Consider the following 22,154-nt stretch of genomic DNA (forward strand, 5'->3'; position numbering starts at 1 on the left):
AATGGGCAAATTTTGTAGTGATTGTAGCTCTCACATAGCATAAGGAACCTCAAGACAAGTCATGCCTATTTCTCATTTCCAGTGGTGCCAAAAGGGGTAAACAAAAAACGGTTGGGTGATTTGGGCGGGAGGGAGCGGTAAGCGCGATTACAGCCACCGGGAAAGTGAGCGGACGCGGACCTGCGGAGTGCGCACTCCTTGGGGTTTGTAGTTTTGGGCTTTGGCCCGTTGTTCCGCTTGCGCCACAGAGCCTACCACTACCGGCACGTGGCGAGCACGTGAGGCCGATCCGAGTTAATGCCGCGCCCGTCGTCGCGGACCATCGCCACCACCACAGCACATACGCCCTTCTTAATTCATTCATTCACAGCACTGCTGCCCTGATGATGTCTTATTAACCGGCGCTGTTCCTTTGAATGAATGGTGGACGCCCACCCACCACCAACGGATCGGTCCAATCTAGTGCAAGCCACTGGTAGGTACGCACGCACGGACCGTAGACCGGGTCCAGGTATGCCGGCAGGCCGTCCATGGATCACTGCTCCAAAGATTCTGCCTGCCCGTGGAGACAAACACGGAGGAGCTCGCCAAATGGAAATCACTCCCGGTTTACGCCGGGAGGCAGCTCCTCAGAGGCGGTAGGGTCCAGGGGTTTATGTATTGCAGTATTGCAGATCTGATGTTTACTGCACCACCACCCCACCGTGCTCGATGAGCCACATGACTAATAGAAAAATGACAGCACAGTGCAGGCAGGCAAAACATCATGTGATAAATTTTTGGAATGAAACGAATATCTCATCGGAGCAGATTCACATGAACGAATGGCTCAGATTTGTTTGGCACGCCTGTATTATATTTGCACTCGCGACCTCAACCACCAAATCTAACAATTTGACCAAGTTGGGAAGGAAAATCTCTATCTTGTACTGTATGATAATAAGTTGGGAAAATGCCTCGTCCTGTAGTATAGTGACACCAAGCTGGAGAGGAACAATGGTGATTAAGTTGTGCCGTGGCCTGGTCCTGCGAGGGATCACAACAAAGTGAGCCCTTTGTTTTATCGATGGGATCAAGTGGGTGAAAGGGCTGTGCCATGAATCAACAAACTGGGGAGTGGGATGGGGTGTGATGTACCTTTTAGAAGTGTGTTTGGCTGCTTCAAGGGTTCTCTGGCTCACGCGTGGCGCTAATCATCCAATGAGAATCCCTGCAGGACAGCCACATAGATCAGCTTGAAACACAAGGACGATAAGGTTGGATCAAATCAGCAGAGAGCAGAGCAACGCGTGTGTAATGGTTTGTAGAATAAACTGAAGGGCGGCCCACACTTTGGTAAGCTGTGAACGAGATGCTGACACTGACCTCGGCAGGATCAAACTTTGCACCCAGGCTGCTCAGTTTAGCATGAGCCTCCGCATAGTCTTTAAAGAATGCTTCTTCGTCTGCTGCATATTTCTCTGCATAGACCTGAAAGCGTTGTGGATTCTCATGCAGTCAGTTCAGGAATTACTTCGCTCTCATAGGATGCCGAGAACATACAGTTTGAGCATCAGACTCACCTTGAATGTTGGGTCCTCAAATAATGCAGCATCTGTAGGCAGCACAAGAAGATCCTGATCTCCTTTCTCTTTTATCTCCTAAAGTATCGCTACCAGCTCAGATCTAACAAAATCGGATGAATTGTCCAGGCATGTAAAGTATTGAACGGGGCACTTACCTTGAAGTAACTGTTATCAAACTTCAGCCACTCAGCTGTCCATGATTGTCCACCAGGTGCACCAGGACCATTTTTCTGTCGAAGCAAATAATGGAAGAACATTACTCACACAGGCAATTCACTTGTACATCTACATGGAGCAAGTGCACACAACATTAATGTTTTGAAGCGGGTACTATAAGGACTGTGTGCACAATTTTTTTGCATATCTCAACTGACACTATCAGATGTAAACAAAGGCTAAGGAACATTATGTAAAGTGTACAAATCTTGAAAATAAGCACTGCTAGTTCCCAGAGAGATTTTAAGTGCAATTTTAAGTATGCAAATTTCCAGCGGTGGTCAAAATGATACTGCAACATGCTATGCAATCGTTAACCTGGGAATTACAACATCCAAGGTAGCATATACATACACAGAAAAGTTAAGAACAGCATACAGTATATTTTGTTTCAGGTTTCCCCCAGCCACTCCGTTCAGGCCTAGACCTTCCAAGTGTATGTGCCCCAGACAAAGCAACGATTTCCTGCAGATACAGGGTACACACAGCTCAACAACGCCAGCCGAAACAGCAAGGGCAAACAGGTAACACAGATCATTATTTACATACCTTGTCATCAAGGCCCATTCTGTAGAATACCAGCCTCAAGTGGTCAGCAGGAGCACTCGGGCCAGCATCTGAAAAAACATAAATAACACATAATTGAGGAATTAGCAATCATCATATTAAATGCATTTATCAATACACAGGTGCCTTTTTTTATCTCCAAATTATTAATAACAACTCCGTGCTTTTGATATAGCGATGGAATTATCAGTAAGATTATGGAGATAACGAATACACTTGGTTTATATGCAAAGTGTTAGACTAATATGTCACGTATCGCCGCCACCACCACCCCTCCCCCTCGCCCCTTCCCGTCTCGCCGCCGCCAGAGGCTTCCGCCCGCAAAGCTCGCGCTGGACCCAGCGACGGCGGCGGCGGGGCGTCTCTCTCAATCTAGGTAACAGGGCTCGGCGACGCGAGGCCCTCTGCCGGCGGCGCATCTGGCCGCGGGCGGCGGCGGTCTCATCCAGCGCGGGCTGCCTCAAGGTGGTGGATGCGAGGCGGTGGCGGGCGGCTGTGCAGCGGCGGCGTGGCGGCCGGTGGACCTGGTGACCTGGATCTGGATCCAGCGAGCCGGTCAGGCGCGGCGCCGGCCTGCAGGTGGCGAAGGGCAGAGGTGTTGGGCGGCGTGGTGTGCGCGCACGGGCTGCGTGGTCGTGCGGGGTTGCAGTCTAGCCGGTCTGGAATGCTCCTTGGCGCCAAGATCTGCTTATTCTGAACTCACCCGGCCAACCGGCGTTCATGGCCATGACCAGGGGGTCGGCGGTGGATGCCGTCGACAGAGTTTGACTACGATGGTGGTGGGGTGTGGTTGGTGGCAAGGGCTTGATTGCAGGTGGCAGCCGACAACGACCTGACTCCGGTTGTGCAGGTGCTCGAGGTGAGCTTCTGTGTCAACGGAGCCTCATGCTAGTCCTAGTGGGGACGCTCACCGTGGACTGGTAGGAGGGCGGGGAGGTCTCGGGCTGCTGGGCACATTGGCCAGCTTCATCGGAGATGACGGGGACGGGATGCTTCAAGCGAAAGCCTTGTGTCGATTTGCCGGCAATGATGATGGCGACGCCTTTGGACGCCGTTTCCCTTCTTGAAGGCGTCATCGGGAAGCTACTGTTACCCTCTTAATCGTGTGCCCCAGGCGAAAGCCTCAGATCCATCTCTGGATTGGACGACGACGGTGTCTCGATGTCGTTTCTCCCTGTTGGGGGCGTTGTTTTTGGGGGCCACGGATCCGTGGTTGGCAGCTTGATGTCTGGATTGGAGTGTTTGTTGGGTTGTTGGTGTGCTGGGTGGTGGCGGTGGAAGTGATCTGTGGCGGCGACTAATCCCTTGGTCACCTCGGTGTTGATGGTTGACCTATCTCTTGGGGGCTCGTGGCGACGATGAGGTCTTGGTGTTCGGTGCCCTTCGACAGCGTCTGAGGCTTTGTTAATAAATCCAAGACGTTTCGTCGAGATCTACCGAGGACCAAGCAATCACACAAGCACGACACCGAGATTTGTTAACGAGGTTCACCGATATGGCCACGTCCCCGAGGCATGACTACGGGCGCTCCTCCCCATGACACCATCACAATACCGCACTCTGGCCGCCCGGGCACTGGCACACGCCGTCAGCACCCCCGCGTGCCTGTGCTATTATGTTGGCATAGATTATATCGCGTGTCTACCCCCGATATATATGAGAGGGCTAGGATACAAGTGTCCTATTAGGACACAACTCCTACCATGTCTACACACAGTCCGAAACCAAGTCCAACTGTAACCTACCTTGTACAATAATATTCGACACAACTCTAACAAACTCCACCTTGGCGAATATTCTTCACCACCTTGAATTCATCCATGTGTCGAACCTCCATGTACATTAGACTTGAGATACGCCATGAGCACCACCGCTACTCCCAGACTCCACATGACTCTGCCTGCAACTGTATTTCCTTCTCGTCTTCTTCACAGTCAACACTCGAGCTAAATTAAGTTCCTCATTACTCTACTTTGTGCTCCCAACTTTCGGAAGATCCGCTCAACACCATCACACACCGATCACTGTCTGCGTGAAAACGAACAACTCACATATTGGACGCCACATATAAGAGTTACCTGAACTCAACATCACCGCTCTTTCTTGACCATCTGTCTGAAACTTGAAGGAATTTCACCGTCGCCCTGTGTCACCCTGAGTCAAATTCGCAGTTGTCTCACCGTTCTTCCGGATAGTCTCTGGCATGTCCCACAGCTATAGCACTCCGCCTCCTTCTGTCTTGTCATCCGCACTTTGCCATGTGCACCGAGCACAACAGAATATACGGCCATGTACTCTCTCAGCTTTTGACAATTAAGACTTTCCGCCACTTTCTCAGATTCTTCATGGTCAACTCTTTCCATCAACCGGCACCGATAGACCCAGTCACCAACTTGAATCTGGTACTCGTCAACACTGCTTCAGCACCCTTGCACACTTTGTCTGACCACATGTCTGACCACCAGTGCCCTGGCCTGCCGCTGTGTCCCGTGCTTACCGCACGCCTCGCCGCTATCACCGCGTCTCTGCTATCCTGGTCGAGTCTCCCAAGGTCGCGAACCCACACCACTCAAACCCCTACTGCAGAGAACCACCGATCATCACCGACCGATGCCGAGTATCACGTCTCCTTCAAACCACTGGTACCCAGTCTGAAACCACGTGTCTCTCGCTATCCCGCTGAAATAGGCTTCGACTCTCCGTTAACTTATGCCGTAGCCCCTCCATCAGCTCAGAGTGAAGTCTTCTGCTAGACTCCAGCTCCACCTTCAACATGACTCCATGTAGCTGGCCGTGCTACCCCGCGCCCTGTCGACTTCAAACTCTCATGTGTACACTGCCTTGAATCAACCCCGCGCCATAGTCTTGTTGAAGCTGCACAAGCCCTCAGGCCTGCACCACGTGTTTCCACGCCACAGAAGCTGGTCACTATCAGCATCACGCACCTATGTCGTCGTCGTTGATTCCAATGCCGTCTTCTTTTTTTAACCGACGTCCCCGTCGATCCGTCAGACAGTCCAGTCCGACCCAGCTGAAATTACTCGACTGCAACCATGCTCCACCCCGCGTCGTGTCCGCCCGCACATCTATGTATTGCCTTGACGCCCTGTGTATGCATGATGCTGCCACAACGCACTCCAGACTCCTCCAAGCCTTATACGCACGTCGCCTTCTCTGACCGCATGCACTTCATCTTGATCAACTTAGCTTCCTGCTACCCCATCAAGTATACCTAGTTCTCCAACATATATATTATTCCTGTATATCTCTGGTGCAACAGTTGAATATATAGCATAACCTGCCAACTCCATCGATCACTTGTGAATTTGTGGCTCCACGTCATAATCCTGCTGCCATCACGTACACAATCCATGCCCAAAACAAAGAGCCAAAAGATAGAGCCTTATAGATATCCAACATGCGTACACTTACCAAAGAGACATGTACCAACTCCATCATCACATGACGCCTGGGTCTATACTCCCGTCCTTTTTCTTTGTTTTCTCCGACACATCCAATTGATACGATGGCCTGCATTATCTGACGTTTTTTTCCAACAAAAACTCGTGTCAATCTGCTGCACACAACTCCACCATGCACACGCGAGCCAGCCGAACTAGGACCTCGCCGCGTATTGCGCCCGAGCTGGCTCCTGGGACTTGCGACCCTGGTCCGCCGTCACTCCCTCATGGGTCGAGCCCGCCTGGGCCAAGAATCATGTTGCGCTGCTACATGGCCTTGCCTGCACCGACTGGTAACTGCATCGCTCGCCTTGGTCTCCACGTCACGCATGCCGCTCCTGTTTTCGATCGGAACCAATCCGATCAGACCTGCCGCTTGCGCTATCCGCCGCGGCGCCGCCGAGAACTCCTGGTGCAAATTGATTTGCCTTCTGCTTCTGACTTGCCGAGGATGGACAGCATGCGCATCCATGAGTCCAGACGCTTTCCCTTTTTTTACAAGGGCGTCAGATTGTTGGGTTTAGTCCCACATCGGTTGTGGGGAGAGACATAACACGACTTATAAGGCCGGGGGTGTCCCCTCCTAACAGGCTAGTCTTGGGGGGGGGGGGGGGGCCAAGGCCTTTCATAAGTCGGTGTTGCTCTTCGGTTGGGCCTGGTTGACGCATGTGGGTCGGAAACAATGGTGATAGTTCCCCGACCGGCTGAGCACAGTCGGACTGCACTCACTCGACTGTGAAGCCCATGGGTTCACCCGGCCGGTTCGCCTGGTACTACTTGGTCGGCTAACATCCAGAACATCATCGACAACAACAGCGGCAGTTACGGCGGCCGGTCCGCATCACCTTTGTTCCAAGAACGGCTCGGCTCTCGAACGGTGACGCGCCTCTACTTCACCAGGACGCCCCGCGCATCGTCACTCCGCGGCATGCGTCTACATCATCCGGACGCTCCGCGCGTCGCCACTCTGCGGGACGCGTCTACGTCACTCGGATGCCTCGCTCGTCGCCACTGCGCGGCACGCGCCTCTACTTCACCAGGACGCCCCGCGCATCGTCACTCCGGGCCACGCGTCTACATCATCCGGACGCTCCGCGCGTCGCCACTCTGCGGGACGCGTCTACGTCACTCGGACGCCTCGCTCGTCGCCACTGCAGCATGCGCCTCTACTTCACCAGGACGCCCCGCGCATCGTCACTCCGCGGCATGCGTCTACATCATCCGGACGCTCCGCGCGTCGCCACTCTGCGGGACGCGTCTACGTCACTCGGACGCCTCGCTCGTCGCCACTGCAGCACGCGCCTCTACTTCACCAGGACGCCCCGCGCATCGTCACTCCGGGCCACGCGTCTACATCATCCGGACGCTCCGCGCGTCGCCACTCTGCGGGACGCGTCTACGTCACTCGGACGCCTCGCTCGTCGCCACTGCAGCACGCGCCTCTACTTCACCAGGATGCCCCGCGCATCGTCACTCCGCGGCACACGTCTACATCATCCGGACGCTCCGCGCGTCGCCACTCTGCGGACGCGTCTACGTCACTCGGACGCCTCGCATCGGTTGGTCACCTCATCACCACTCGACCGCTCCGGGCCTCGTCAATCGGTTGGTCACCTCATCACCACTCGGTAACCCCGCGACACAGTTTTTACAATCTCATAAATGATTGTTATTCTTTTTATATGCTCTCAATCCCTCAGTGGGTGACTTAGTTGCGAATCCGTCTCGCCTAAGTTTAAAAAAAAATCCTACCGAGTGGAGAGCAAACCTCCCACTCGGGGGCTTAGCTGCAGTCCAGTACTCGCCTAAGTTTCAAAAAAATCCTACCGAGTGGAGAGCAAACCTCCCATTCGGGGGCTTAGCTGCAGTCCAGTACTCGCCTAAGTTTCAAAAAAATCCTACCGAGTGGAGAGCAAACCTCCCACTCGGGGGCTTAGCTGCAGTCCAGTACTCGCCTAAGTTTCAAAAAATCCTACCGAGTGGAGAGCAACCCTCCCACTCGGGGGCTTAGCTGCAGTCCAGTACTCGCCTAAGTTTCAAAAAATCCTACCGAGTGGAGAGCAACCCTCCCACTCGGGGGCTTAGCTGCAGTCCAGTACTCGCCTAAGTTTCGAAAAAAAATCCTACCGAGTGGAGAGCAAACCTCCCACTCGGGGGCTTAGCTGCAGTGCAGTACTCGCCTAAGTTTCAAAAAATCCTACCGAGTGGAGAGCAACCCTCCCACTCGGGGGCTTAGCTGCAGTCCAGTACTCGCCTAAGTTTCAAAAAATCCTACCGAGTGGAGAGCAACCCTCCCACTCGGGGGCTTAGCTGCAGTCCAGTACTCACCTAAGTTTCGAAAAAAAAAATCCTACCGAGTGGAGAGCAACCCTCCCACTCGGGGGCTTAGCCGCAGTCCATTACTCGCCTAAGTTTAAAAACACGATACAGGTTGGTCACCTCATAACCACTCGGCCGCCCCGTGCGTCGCCACTCGGTTGGTCACCTCATCACCACTCGGCCGCCCCGCGCGTCGCCACAGGTTGGTCACCTCATAACCACTCGGCCGCCCCGTGCGTCGTCACCAGGTTGGTCACCTCATAACCACTCGGCCGCCCCGTGCGTCGCCACAGGTTGGTCACCTCATAACCACTCGGCCGCCCCGTGCGTCGCCACTCGGATGGTCACCTCATCACCACTCGGATGGTCACCTCATCACCACTCGGCCGCCTCGCGCGTCGCCACAGGTTGGTCACCTCATAACCACTCGGCCGCCCCGTGCGTCGCCACTCGGATGGTCACCTCATCACCACTCGGCCGCCCCGCGCGTCGCCACAGGTTGGTCACCTCATAACCACTCGGCCGCCCCGTGCGTCGCCACTCGGTTGGTCACCTCATCACCACTCGGCCGCCCCGCGCGTCGCCGCAGGTTGGTCACCTCATAACCACTCGGACGCCCCGTGCGTCGCCACCAGGTTGGTCACCTCATAACCACTCGGCCGCCCCGTGCGTCGCCACAGGTTGGTCACCTCATAACCACTCGGCCGCCCCGTGCGTCGCCACAGGTTGGTCACCTCATAACCACTCGGCCGCCCCGTGCGTCGCCACTCGGTTGGTCACCTCATCACCACTCGGCCGCCCCGCGCGTCGCCACAGGTTGGTCACCTCATCACCACTCGGCCGCCCCGTGCGTCGCCACAGGTTGGTCACCTCATAACCACTCGGCCGCCACGTGCGTCGCCACAGGTTGGTCACCTCATAACCACTCGGCCGCCCCGTGCGTCGCCACTCGGATGGTCACCTCATCACCACTCGGCCGCCCCGCGCGTCGCCGCAGGTTGGTCACCTCATAACCACTCGGCCGCCCCGTGCGTCGCCACCAGGTTGGTCACCTCATAACCACTCGGCCGCCCCGTGCGTCGCCACAGGTTGGTCACCTCATAACCACTCGGCCGCTCCGCGCGTCGCCACTCAGGTTGGTCGCCTCATAACTACTCGTCCGTCCCGTGCGTCGCCACTCGGTTGGTCACCTCATCACCACTCGGCCGCCCCGCGCGTCGCCACTAAGGTTGGTCACCTCATAACCACTCGGCCGCCCCGTGCGTCGCCACAGGTTGGTCACCTCATAACCACTCGGCCGCCCCGCGCGTCGCCACTCAGGTTGGTCGCCTCATAACCACTCGGCCGTCCCGTGCGTCGCCACTCGGTTGGTCACCTCATCACCACTCGGCCGCCCCGCGCGTCGCCACTAAGGTTGGTCACCTCATCACCACTCGGCCGTCCCGTGCATCGCCACTCGGTTGGTCACCTCATCACCACTCGGCCGCCCCGCGCGCCTTCAGACAGCTAAGTCACTTTACATTCTGTTATTTTCGTCTTCCCGAGTATTCCATAATTCACACATCACGTTCACTCGGAGGCCACGCCACCAAGTGTACCTCTACGCTCGGTTGCTTATTTTCACATACTTGCTTAGTACTGGTTATGTGACTCCCAAGTCCAACTTCCATTTTTTCGCATACATCATTTACGAACACCAGGTATCGTTCTTCATTTCGAGTTTGCATCGGTCCTCCTGGGCTGCAACTCAATCAAAACACTACACTTCCGTTTTATTTGAGCTAGTATCCCAATGAGTTCAGTCGGATCCGCCGCTTCGACAAGTTCGAACGGATCCTTCGGTCTTTCAGACTCTTGCTGGTTAACCGGCAAGCCCCTTGCACTCCCAGCGGGTGTCTATGGGTGTTATTCACACAAATCATTTCAGCACACATCAAATTTCCTCAAGAAATTATTGTGTTGACTTGTGCCATTTTTTACACAAGTTACGCGATCACTCGACAGCCTTACGCGCCAACTTCATCGCTGCTCGGACTCGGTCACCATACTGATCCTAGCGCACCACAACACTGACCTTGTCCCTCTGTTGACTTCAAACACGTCCGACCAACCCCTCTATGAAATTCTCTTCATTGTATCAATGATATAGACCTCGTCGGGCATGAGACAGATAAGTCCCTTTCATAATTAAACTTCACACTTCACTCTTTTGCGAGTTTGCCTCTTTCGAGCATCACTCGGAAGCTTCTCCTTATCTTTACCCAAATCCGACTCGATGAATTGCAAATCATCCATTCAAGACTATATTTCTCATATTCCGGCATGTCCGTTGTCGAAGCCTGTAGTATGCTCGGGGGCTACGCCGCACTCGGAGGCTGCACCTCATTTTAAATGACACTCGCCTGAGTGGTCGAGTACTTCATCACCAGTCAGATCCTTCACTTCAACAAGTGCATTCGATCCGCCACTTGGACAAGTTTTATAATCACCCAGATGCTCTACACACCATCTTCTTTCCTACTCAGACTCAGTTGTCACGACGGTCTTGTTGCGTCGCAACCACACCAAACTCGTCACTACATAAGCTTCGAAAGCATTCGACTAAGTCCTCCGAGGACCATTTTCACCGTCCGGTGACACACGACTTCGCCTTAGCCGCTTCGTGCGCCGCCACTCGGTTGTGCACGTCTTCACCACTCGGCTGCCCCGTGCATCTTCACTTGGCTAGATATGTAGTCCTACATTCGACCACTTCACACGTCATCACCATTCGGCCGCCCCACGCGTCGCCACCCGGTTGCGCGCGTCTTCACCACTCGACCGCTCCGTGCATCGTCACTCGGTTATACACATCATCGCCCTTCTGCCGCCTCGCGCGTCACCATCAGTTGGACATGTCTTTACCTCTACACCCCCAACACGGGAACGGCTAAGTTACTCATATGGTCAAACCTCATATCACACTCTGTAGCAAGTTTACCTCCTTCGAGCATCACTCGGGGGCTACGCACGGCAGTTGGCCATGTCACCCTCAGAGGTTACGCCCATTTGGTCAACCTGTTGATCACATCAGGAATATTCTTCTGACCATACATGCTCGGTTCGCCGAAGATCTATAAGTGAAGCACGTTCACTTGGATAAATACCCCTTTCATGCAAAAGGGTAAAAATGAAGCACCATCACTGAATCGTACATGCTACCTTACTCGTCGAACATCGTTCGTACAACCACCTCGTTACGCATCCATCCGATTGATTCAATTCCAGACAAAGATATTTGCTGTGCCAACTGCCTGGAGGTTTACCGAGAGACTTAAACCCTCTGCCAGACTCATCTAGTCCGACAGAGGCTCGGGGACTACACCCAGTGGGTGCACTCAGCGTGCCCCCACTGGAAGAGAACTCAAAAAGAAACATTTTGCTCGATGCAAACCCATCTCCAGTATTACTCGACCTCCGAGTCAGAGAAGAACAAGTTCGATCAGTACCAGCTAAGAAGAGTTTTAGTTCTCTCATACCCCCGCCGACTGCCCGCAGTCGACGGCGGTCTCGGGAACTACACCCAGTGGGTGCACTCAGCGTGCCCCCACTGGAGTAATCTCCACTCGGTACGGCCTAACCAGTCCGAGTGATGAACAACAACAAAAAGACAGGCTCTAAGACTCCCGCCGACTGCCCGCAGTCGACGGCAGTCTCGGGGACTACACCCAGTGGGTGCACTCAGCGTGCCCCCACTGGAATGGTATCCACTCGGAACAGTCCGCCCAACCCGAGTGACAGCCAAACAACAAAAAAGACACGTTCCAGGCGTGAAGAAATTCCGAGTAATCAGTTACTCGATGTAGGCCCAGCTCCAAATCACTCCAAAAAAATATTCTATAAGGCGAGTTTAACGCTCCTCCATGGACCTGTTTTGAGCCTTCTTCTAGGACTCAAAGGGTGAAACTCACAAGTGTGGATCTGAAACCGACTCGTATTGGCATTCCTCCGGGATAAGAATGGCATCTCTCTAAAAGAGCAGTCCATGTGTCAATCTGGTTGCACGGATTTAATGACACGCCCATACTTAGATCACGAGTTAAAACTCTCCCGAGAGATGAACGAATGTCACCAAGTTGCTCCTCACAGACACTTACCTCGATTAGTCGGGAAGCATGGTGCCGGAATCCATTGAGATTTTGTTCAAACCTTGGTTGTCTGAAAGCGCGGCGACATGTACCGAGTATTTCTGTAATCACTCGGACCAAACTGTGTCTTACACCAACTCGTTCTGCAAAATCGCAATCGATTCGGGGGCTAATGTTGGGGATATGCATAACAGGTAGGCCCACGAAGGGTCGAAATATCATGAAGCATGGGGTCCACACAACATGTCGGTCCAGGTCAATTTCATACAGACACACTATCCACTCGGACAAGCAGCATACTATCCACTCGACCAAGTAACATACCATCCACTCGGATGACGGTTCACCACTCAACCGTACGACTCACTCGGATATACGAAGACCAGCAGGCAGCAAGGCAGTCGGCATCTTTCTAATAGTGAGGGCTTAATAGCGGGCTGGCATTATGGCATTCATACCCCACTTTGTAACATAGGAGGTGAGGGGGTGGCGCACTCTATATAAGCCACCCCCCACCACTAGACTTGGGGGGGCTTTTTCTTCCACCTCTCTCTCTTTTCACCATTAGTCTCAGGACTTAGCTCAGGCATGGGGATCCGTTCCTCTCTCTCACACACATATTGTAATCTCCGGATATATACTCAGATAAAACAAAGCCTCTTCGGAGCACGAGACGTAGGGTTGTTATCTCCACCGTGAGAGGCCCGAACTCGCTAAAACCACCGTGTCACCCATATGCATCTCGATAGATCATGCTCCGTTCTCCTACCCCTCTCTTACTGTCAGACTTAGAACCACGACAGACATAACACGACTTATAAGGGTGGGGGTGTCCCCTCCTAACAGGCTAGTCTTTTGGGGGGAGAGGGCTCAAGGCCTTTCATAAGTCGGTGTTGCTCTCCGGTTGGGCCTGGTTGACGCATGTGGGTCGGAAACAATGGTGATAGTGGACCCGGGATTTGTGTAACAGCCTGGCATAGTGCTTTGGTTCTCTTTATTTTTGATGGTGGCCGTGGTGTGGCCTAGAGGAGGTGCAGGGCCTGTCTCGGTGGAACATTGCCCTTCGGCACGTTCTGTGGCTCTCTTTGCCGCGACGTGGCTAGGCAGTGGGATGCCCTTCAACGGTGGTTGCGACTTCCTAGCTCTTCAAGGTGCAGAGTGATCGCAGGGCAGCCGGCAACTTCTTCTCTACGTCTTCTTGGTGACGGATCTCCTTTTGATTGGTTCAACAAAGCTTGCTTCCGCTCTTCTCGGTCCAACTAGTGGTGTTGGGTGCTAAGTTATTGGTGTTGGCTGCTTGTCGTAGCTCTTTTCTGGTTATTCTTCTGTTCTTTCTTGTGCCTTCTTGTGTGTGTTGGTTGCTTTCTGTTGTACCTAATGTCTTGTATCGTTCTCTTATATATAATGAAAATGGTTCAGGCCGGCGTAAGCCCGCCGTAGCACCGTAAATATATTTATATATATATATATATCACGTATTATGACATATCTCCTAATCCCCTAAATTGAGGAGAATCGATATTATTGTGATCTCCCATTTATGGTTAGGATTGTAATATTTGTCTGTATATTAACATGCAATGGAAAAACCCCAAGTGTGGCAAACCTTCCAAAACGCTTTCATGGTATCAGAGCATGGATCTCACCACCCATCGCATCATCATCTCTCGCCACGTTGTTTTCAATGAGATGACTTTTCCCTTTGCCTCCCCACAGCCTCCCATTGCTACCACATATGATTTCCTCGACGGCGACAACACCTTGCACATTGTCGTCCGCCCTCCCCGGGTCACCACACCTGCACCCCCATCACCGCGCACCCCACCCTCGTCGCACGCCCCTCCAGTGCCTATTCATCGCACGCGCAGCACCTCCGACATCCATAAGGTACTCACCGGTTCCTACCTCTGCCCGTCCTGCTCTCAAGGATCCCAACTGGCTTGATGCAATGACCGCGGAATACCGCACACTCCTCAGCAACAACACTTGGAATCTTGTGCCACCGCCTCAGAACGCCAATATCTTCTCCAGCAAGTGGGTGTTTCGCCACAAGCTCAAGCCCGACGGCTCCCTCGACCGCTACAAAGCACATTGAGTGCTTCGCGGTTTTTCTCAAGAGCAAGGCATGGACTTCGACGAGACTTTCAGTTCGGTTGTTAAACCGGCCACGGTGCGCATCATACTCTCCATCGTGCTCTCTCTCAATTAGGAGACCGACAGCTCGACGTTAAGAACGCCTTCCTCCACGACTCACTTGCTGAGGTCATCTACTGTCGTCAACCCACCGGCTTCCTCGACTCTACTCACCCCGAGCATGTCTGTCGGCTGAACCATTCGCTCTACGGTCTCAAGCAGGCTCCTCATGCGTGGTACCAGCGCTTCGCGACCTTCATCACCTCGATTGGCTTCACGTGTTCACGCTCAAATACCTCATCGTTCGTCCTCCAGTGTGCGGAAAGCACGACCTTCCTCCTTCTCTACGTGGACGACATCGTCCTCACCGCCTCCTCGACAGGATCACGACCTCTCTCTGCTCCAAGTTTGCCATGACCGACATGGGCACTCTCCACTACTTCCTCGGGATCGCGGTCACCCGCGACTCCTTCGACATGCACCTCTCGCAAGCCAAGTACGCCGGGGAAATTCTAGACAGGCCCGGCATGACTGCTTGCAAGTCCGCCACAACACCGGTCAACACGTCGCCAAAGTTCGCTGCCACCGCCGGCCCTCCCGTGGTCGATCCCACTAAGTACTGGAGTCTCGTCGAGGTTCTGCAGTACCTCACCTTCACGCGACTCGACATCGCGTATGCCGTTCAACAGGCATGTCTTCGCATGCACGACCCTCGTGAGCAGTACCTTGCGGCCATCAAGCGCATCTTGCGCTCCGTCAAGGGCATGCTCTCATGGACTCCAGCTCTACTCATCTTCACCGGACTCCATGGTCACCTACACTGACGCCGACTAGGCTGGTTGCCCCGACACTCGATGCTCTACGTTAGGCTTCTGCGTCTACCTCGGTGACAACCTCATTTCTTGGTCGTCCAAGTGGCAACACACGGTCTCTTGCTCTAGCGCCGAAGCCGAGTACCGCGCTGTGGCCTGAAGGAAATATGCCCTAGAGGCAATAATAAAGTTATTATTTATTTCCTTATATCATGATAAATGTTTATTATTCATGCTAGAATTGTATTAACCAGAAACATAATACTTGTGTGAATACATAGACAAACAGAGTGTCACTAGTATGCCTCTACTTGACTAGCTCGTTGATCAAAGATGGTTATGTTTCCTAGCCATTGACATGAGTTGTCATTTGATTAACGGGATCACATCATTAGGAGAATGATGTGATTGACTTGACCCATTCCGTTAGCTTAGCACTTGATCGTTTAGTTTGTTGCTATTGCTTTCTTCATGGCTTATACATGTTCTTATGATTGAGATTATGCAACTCCCGTTTACCGGAGGAACACTTTGTGTGCCACCAAACGTCACAACGTAACTGGGTGATTATAAAGGTGCTCTACAGGTGTCTCCGAAGGTACTTGTTGGGTTGGCGTATTTCGAGATTAGGATTTGTCACTCCGATTGTCGGAGAGGTATCTCTGGGCCCACTCGGTAATGCACATCACTATAAGCCTTGCAAGCATTGCAACTAATAAGTTAGTTGCGGGATGATGTATTACGGAACGAGTAAAGAGACTTGCTAGTAACGAGATTGAACTAGGTATTGAGATACCGACGATCGAATCTCGGGCAAGTAACATACCGATGACAAAGGAAACAACGTATGTTGTTATGCGGTCTGACCGATAAAGATCTTCGTAGAATATGTAGGAGCCAATATGGGCATCCAGGTCCCGCTATTGGTTATTGACCAGAGAGGTGTCTCGGTCATGTCTACATAGTTCTCGAACCCGTAAGGTCCGCACGCTTAACGTTCGTTGGCGATATAGTACTATATGAGTTATGTATGTTGGTGACCGAATGTTGTTCGGAGTCCGGGATGAGATCACGGACATAACGAGGAACTCCGGAATGGTCCGGAGATAAAGTTTGATATATGGGATAATAGTGTTTGGTCACCGAAAGGGTTCCGGAATTCACCAGAAGGGGTTCCGGATGTTTCCCAAAATGTTTGGGTACGAGAACACTTTATTTGGGCCAAAGGGGAAAGCCCACAAGGTTTTTGGAAAGCGTAAAAGGAAGTTTTGCGGAGTCCAGGGGCCAGACGCCAGGGTCCCTGGCGTCTGGCCCTGGAGTCCGAGAAGGACTCTTGCCTTTCGGGTGAAACCGACCTTGTGGAGGCTTTTACTCCAAGTTTCGACCCCAAGGTTCAACATATAAATAGAGGGGGGCTAGCACCCAAGACACATCAAGAAACACCAAGCCGTGTGCCGGCAACCCCGTCCCCTCTAGTTTATCCTCCGTCATAGTTTTCGTAGTGCTTAGGCGAAGCCCTGCGAAGATTGTTCTTCACCAACACCGTCACCACGTCGTCGTGCTGCCGGAACTTATCTACTACTTCGCCCCTCTTGCTGGATCGAGAAGGCGAGGACGTCACCGAGCCGAACGTGTGCAGAACTCGAAGGTGCCGTGCTTTCGGTACTTGGATCGGTCGGATCTTGAAGACGTACGACTACATCAACCGCGTTGATATAACGCTTCCGCGAACGGTCTACGAGGGTACGTAGACAACACTCTCCCCTCTCGTTGCTATGCATCACCATGATCCTGCGTGTGCGTAGGAAATTTTTTGAAATTACTACGTTCCCCAACATGGCCAACGCCGTCGCTGAGGCTAGTTGGATTCGGCAACTTCTCCACTAGCTTCAGCGCCATCTACATGTCCATGAACCCTGTTCAGCGCCGTCCCCTCCTGCTATAGTTGTGTTCTGCGACAACGCCAGCGCCGTCTACATGTCCATGAACCCTGTTCAGCATCAGTGCACCAAACACATCGAGACCAACCTCCACTTCGTTCGCGATCGTGTCGCCATGGGTCAAGTCTGCGTGCTACATGTCCCCTCGTCTCGCCTGTTCGCCGACATCTTGACGAAGGGATTACCGTCGCCGTTGTTTCTGGATTTTCGGTCCAGTCTCAACGTCCGCTCTCCTCCCGTTGTGACTGTGGGGGAGTGTTAGACTAATATGTCACGTATCGTGACATATCTCCTAATCCCCTAAATTGAGGAGAATCGTTATTATTGTGATCTCTCCCATTTATGGTTAGGATTGTAATATTTGTCTATATATTAACATGCAATGGAAAAGCACAAGTGTGGCAAACCTTCCTAAACGCTTCCACAAAGCAGTCGGGGGATGTTTCGCATCTTTGAAACATATTTACAAACTCAAAGATGAGAGAGAGAGAAGGATATACAGAACACAACGAGCTGGAATGTGCAGTGAACAAAATTTCTAACCAGGAAGCTTCCCTTCAGGTGGACACTGCTCAGGTCCTGTGACATCAACCCGTCCATATTTCATTGGAATCTTTGGGCCACCAGCTTCCTGGTACCAGATTGAGAAATGTAAGGAAATTAGGTTTGAATACAGTATTGATATATTAATTCTAACCTAGACAGATATAGTGAGGGAAAGGTCAGACCTCAATTGCTGTAGCACTTGCCAACTGGAATAAATCCGCATAAGTTATACTGGGGTATTTGTCCTTGATCGGTTGCACAAGCTTTAGAGCATTTACCAAACCTTTAAGGATACCCGATCAGGACTTTCAGTTACTAGCTGTTGACATAGGAGGAGCAAAGAAATGTACTGGTGAAAATCCAGGTAACTGTACCGGCATTGGCTCCATGCTTTAGTTCAACATCAAATCTTAAACTTCCATTAGCTCCACCTCGTTCTGGCCAGTCCTTAATATTTTTGTCATATGTGCCAGAATCATGCCAACCCAAACGAACCTTGATGCAGCAAACAAATAACAATTAATAATCTTGGAACAGAACGAGGTGGTAAAACCAAAGATTATTAGAATGGTAAAACCAAAGCAAAAATGGCCCTGTACCGCTGCATTGCACTAAGTAGTTGCATCAAAATGGAAAGTTTCACTTCTATGATTTTTCGTTTTGAAAAGTTCCAGTGGACAGTGCTTATTTGGACAGATGGCATCCCTATCTATGCCTTAAGCTTTTATGACTGCCAACTGGGAAGAAAATATCAAAGATTGTTACTGACAAGGATAAACTTCCTATGACCATACAAAGGTAAAATACAAGAAAATGCGGTATATAACAAATTAAAAGAGAGGTCTGCATAAAGAGTGCAGTTGATAATGCCCTTCATTTGTGTAATGTCGATGCAACATTTGTTACTATGACATAACGTTCATAACAGAAGGGTTATTGTGCAAGGGTGAGGCTGTCTAGAAATTCCCTTCCCCAGACCCCACCTTGTGTGGGAGCTTTCAGCACTGGGTGCACCCTTTTACATAAGGTTCATATCAGACAATGCCCTTTAAATACTCTGCACGTTTGATGGCTAAGTAACTGAAATCTTCTCATATCCTGATTGGTCAAATCTCTTCACACTTCATTCTATTAAATTACAACAAATGTCTCATGTGTAACCATAACCTTTTCAGTATAGTAGGGCTAAGCTCCATACATAAAAAAAGGAAGCATATTAAGCTCCACAGTGAAGAAATGGAACTCGATGGGCCAATGGACGCTAGAGCCTGGCACAAATAACACAAGAAAATCACTTGACACAGAGTCTAATTCAGAAAAGTTGTTGCGGTTTGACCAGTGGAAATATATGTTGGCAAGCCTTTTTGAGAGGCAAACTGTCTAAGCACTTTATGATGTTAAAATCCCAGCACTGCTCTAAGGATCGAATTCACCTTACTGTCCTAATTGACGACGCTGTTGCAAGGCATAAATTTCCTAGTAGTAGCCTAAAAGCGCGCCATCGCCGTGTCGCTATGAGGTACCATACCAGGATGGGGTGGCAGTGGGTTGTGTTGAGCAGCTCCCTGATGTCCTCGCGCGCGGCCTTCAGCTGTGCCGCGTCCGACGCCGCCGCCATGCACCTCACCGATCGCCCCCTCCCCGCCGACTTGGCCTTCTGCGATCACGCACATAACCAAACACAAGTCAGCAACAAGAACATTTGGGTCCAAACCCTGGGCCGCCCGAACCTAATCGACACCGACCTGGGAGGGCCGAGAGGACGCGGCGCGGAGGCTGACGAGGCGGAGAGCCGGGGAGGACGAGGAGGGGAAGAAGGCAGAGCTGGATGGCCTGGCGCGGCGGCCGGCCGGCGAGGGGCCGGACGGAGCGTCGGCGCGGAGGGTGGCGGCTGCGGCGAGACGCTCGGCCATGCTGGTGGGTTGGTGAGAGTAGACCGTAGGCCGTGGGCCTTTGGAGTGAGGGAGGAGCTGCGGGTGGTTGACTGCTTTGAGAGGGAGGGCCAGCTCAGCACGGCTCCTGGGTTTTGAGGGGGTTTTCCTCGGCTCTTGCAGTTGGTGTCGCGGGCTCGGGGTCGGGGAAGAGGTTGGTTGGTCAGAGTGGACTCATGAGGACGAAATTTGTGACCTTTTTAGCGAACTAAATCACGAATTGATCTCGTTTTGGAAAGAATTTCGTTTCTGATTTTTTTTGTCACGCCAACATCCTTGACGTCTGATTCGCACGGGAAACGCCAGGGTCCTCGGCGTTTCGCACTGGCCACACTTGCCCACATGGCACCGACACTACAAAGTCGAAACACCATAAATTCTGGCGTTTGGGTGAGACGCCATAGGTCTTGGCGTTTGGTCCTAGTTCACGTAAACAATAAAAGGTGCATGCATCATTCTTGGAGTTACTTCAGTCCTGGTTTATTGGTTCCTTTTATGATTTTTTCTAAATTTTGACTAAATATTTAACTAACAAAATGTTAGTGCATGTCAACAAAAATTATATCGTTGGATTCGTATTTGAACATAGTTTTCAATGATATAATTTTTTGTCAAATGCATGAATATTTTATTAGTTAAATTTATGGTCAAAATTTGGCATATGTTATCGTGGGGACCAATAAACCAGGACGAAGGTAGTAATTTTCTTAATTAACTCTCACAATTAATGAGTTTCAAAAGAAAAAACTCTAGTAGTAATTCATGCCAACCAACGCTAGAGCATGCGCAGTTATCTCGTCCTTATTGGATATCATGCACCCAATAGATAAGAAGGAGAAAATCAAGGGAATAATTGCCTTGAATTTTACGACTAGTACAATATGAGGTGATCTTTTACCATAATTGAAGGGCTCCGGTTGGCTGTTGCTACGTTCTAATATTCTCATCAATTGCGTCTTGATTTTGATGTTTTATTGGTTGGCAGGCCTAATAAATCCGTACCAAAGATAGTAGAATTGTAATTTTCTTTTTGCACATTAATTAATGTCAATATTGTATATGTTAACCTATTAACCTAGTGGCCAGTGACAGCTCGTATTTTTTTGCTTGTTTTTGGCTTTTTAGAAAATCAATACCAGATGAAGTCTAAACACGATGAAACTTCACGGTGTTTTTGTCTGAATCAGAAGGGACCCTAGTAGGTTCGGGAGGAGGCTAGAAGACCTATGGGAGAGCCGCGAGCTCACAGGACACGTCTTAGGGAGGGGGGGGGGGGTAGGCGTGCCTGCTGAGCTCGTGGGCCCCAGGTAGCTCCGCATGACATCATTCTGCCTCAATAAATTTACAAATATTCCCAAACTAACAGAGAGCCACCCGAAACACGTTTTCCGCTGCTGCAAGCTTCCGTTCTTCGGCGATCCCATTTGGAGGCGTTTTTCGGTACTCTCCCGGAGGGGGAATCGATCATGGAGGGCTTCTACTTCTACATCATACCTGCTACTTTCCGATGATGCCTGAGTAGTTTATCACAGACCTACGGGTCCATAACTAGTAGCTAGATGACTTTTTTTCTCTCTCTTTGATCTTCAATACAATGTTCTCCTCGATCTTCTTGGAGTTCTATCCGATGTAATCTTATTTTGCGATGTGTTTGTTGGGATCCGATGAATCGTGGTTTATGATCAGATTATTCACTGAAAGTAATTAAATCTTTTCCGAACTTTATTAAGCATGATTGTTATAGCTATGTATTTCTCTTCGATCTATCTGTTTGGTTTGACCAACTAGATTGATTATCTTTAGTGGAGAGGTGCTTTGTAATGGGTTCAATCTTGCGGTGTCCTCACACATTGTATTGCTGCTATTAAGAGTAAAACGACGGGGTTTAATCATTTTGCTTGAGTTTACTTTGCCTACATCATGTCATCTTGCTTAAGGCATTACTCTGTTTGTCATGAACTTAATACCACATGTGCATGTTGGATAGCGGTCGATTGGTGGAGTAATAGTAGTAGATGCAGGGAGGAGTCGGTCTACTTGTCACGAACATGATGCCCCTATATACATGATCATTGTCATGAATACGTCATAACTATGCACTTTTTCTATCAATTGCTCAACAGTAATTTGTTTACCCATCGTATGCTATTGTTTCGAGAGAGAAACCTCTAGTGAAAACTATGTCCCACGGGTCTACTTTAGTCATATTATAAAAACCAAAAATACTGCTACTTCTGGAGCCTGCGTTGGTTTTCCCCTTGAAGAGGAAAGGGTAATACAGTAAAGTAGAGATAAGTATTTCCCTCAGTTTGAGAACCAAGGTATCAATCCAGTACGAGGTACACACAAGTCTCCAATCTATGCACCTGCACAAACAATCTAACACTCGCACCCAACGTGATAAAGGGGTTGTCAATCCCTTCACAATTACTTGCAAGGATGAGATCTGATAGAGATAGATATAAAAGATTACTAAAACGTAAAACAAATAAATTGTAGCAAGGTATTTTTAGGTTATTTGGTTTATAGATCTGAAA

At 51.0% G+C, this 22,154-nt stretch overlaps 1 protein-coding gene across 1 annotated transcript; it reads right to left on the bottom strand.

Moving 5' to 3' along the window:
- Positions 1-751: 751 nt before the first annotated feature.
- Positions 752-19,739, bottom strand: LOC123189249 (probable L-ascorbate peroxidase 7, chloroplastic). The gene is made up of 12 exons (XM_044601625.1): positions 19,432-19,739; positions 19,215-19,343; positions 18,061-18,181; positions 17,869-17,969; positions 17,684-17,771; positions 2,331-2,398; positions 2,160-2,246; positions 1,721-1,795; positions 1,563-1,640; positions 1,366-1,470; positions 1,138-1,210; positions 752-1,026 (listed from the first exon to the last, which is right to left on the bottom strand). The coding sequence occupies exons 1-11, from the start codon at positions 19,597-19,599 to the stop codon at positions 1,190-1,192; spliced, it is 1,041 nt and encodes a 346-aa protein (XP_044457560.1). The 5' UTR covers positions 19,600-19,739; the 3' UTR covers positions 752-1,026; positions 1,138-1,189.
- Between the last annotated feature and the right edge of the window lie 2,415 nt (positions 19,740-22,154).

The sequence above is a fragment of the Triticum aestivum genome, chromosome 2A (genome assembly GCF_018294505.1).
Source record: "Triticum aestivum cultivar Chinese Spring chromosome 2A, IWGSC CS RefSeq v2.1, whole genome shotgun sequence".
Lineage (NCBI taxonomy): Eukaryota > Viridiplantae > Streptophyta > Magnoliopsida > Poales > Poaceae > Triticum > Triticum aestivum.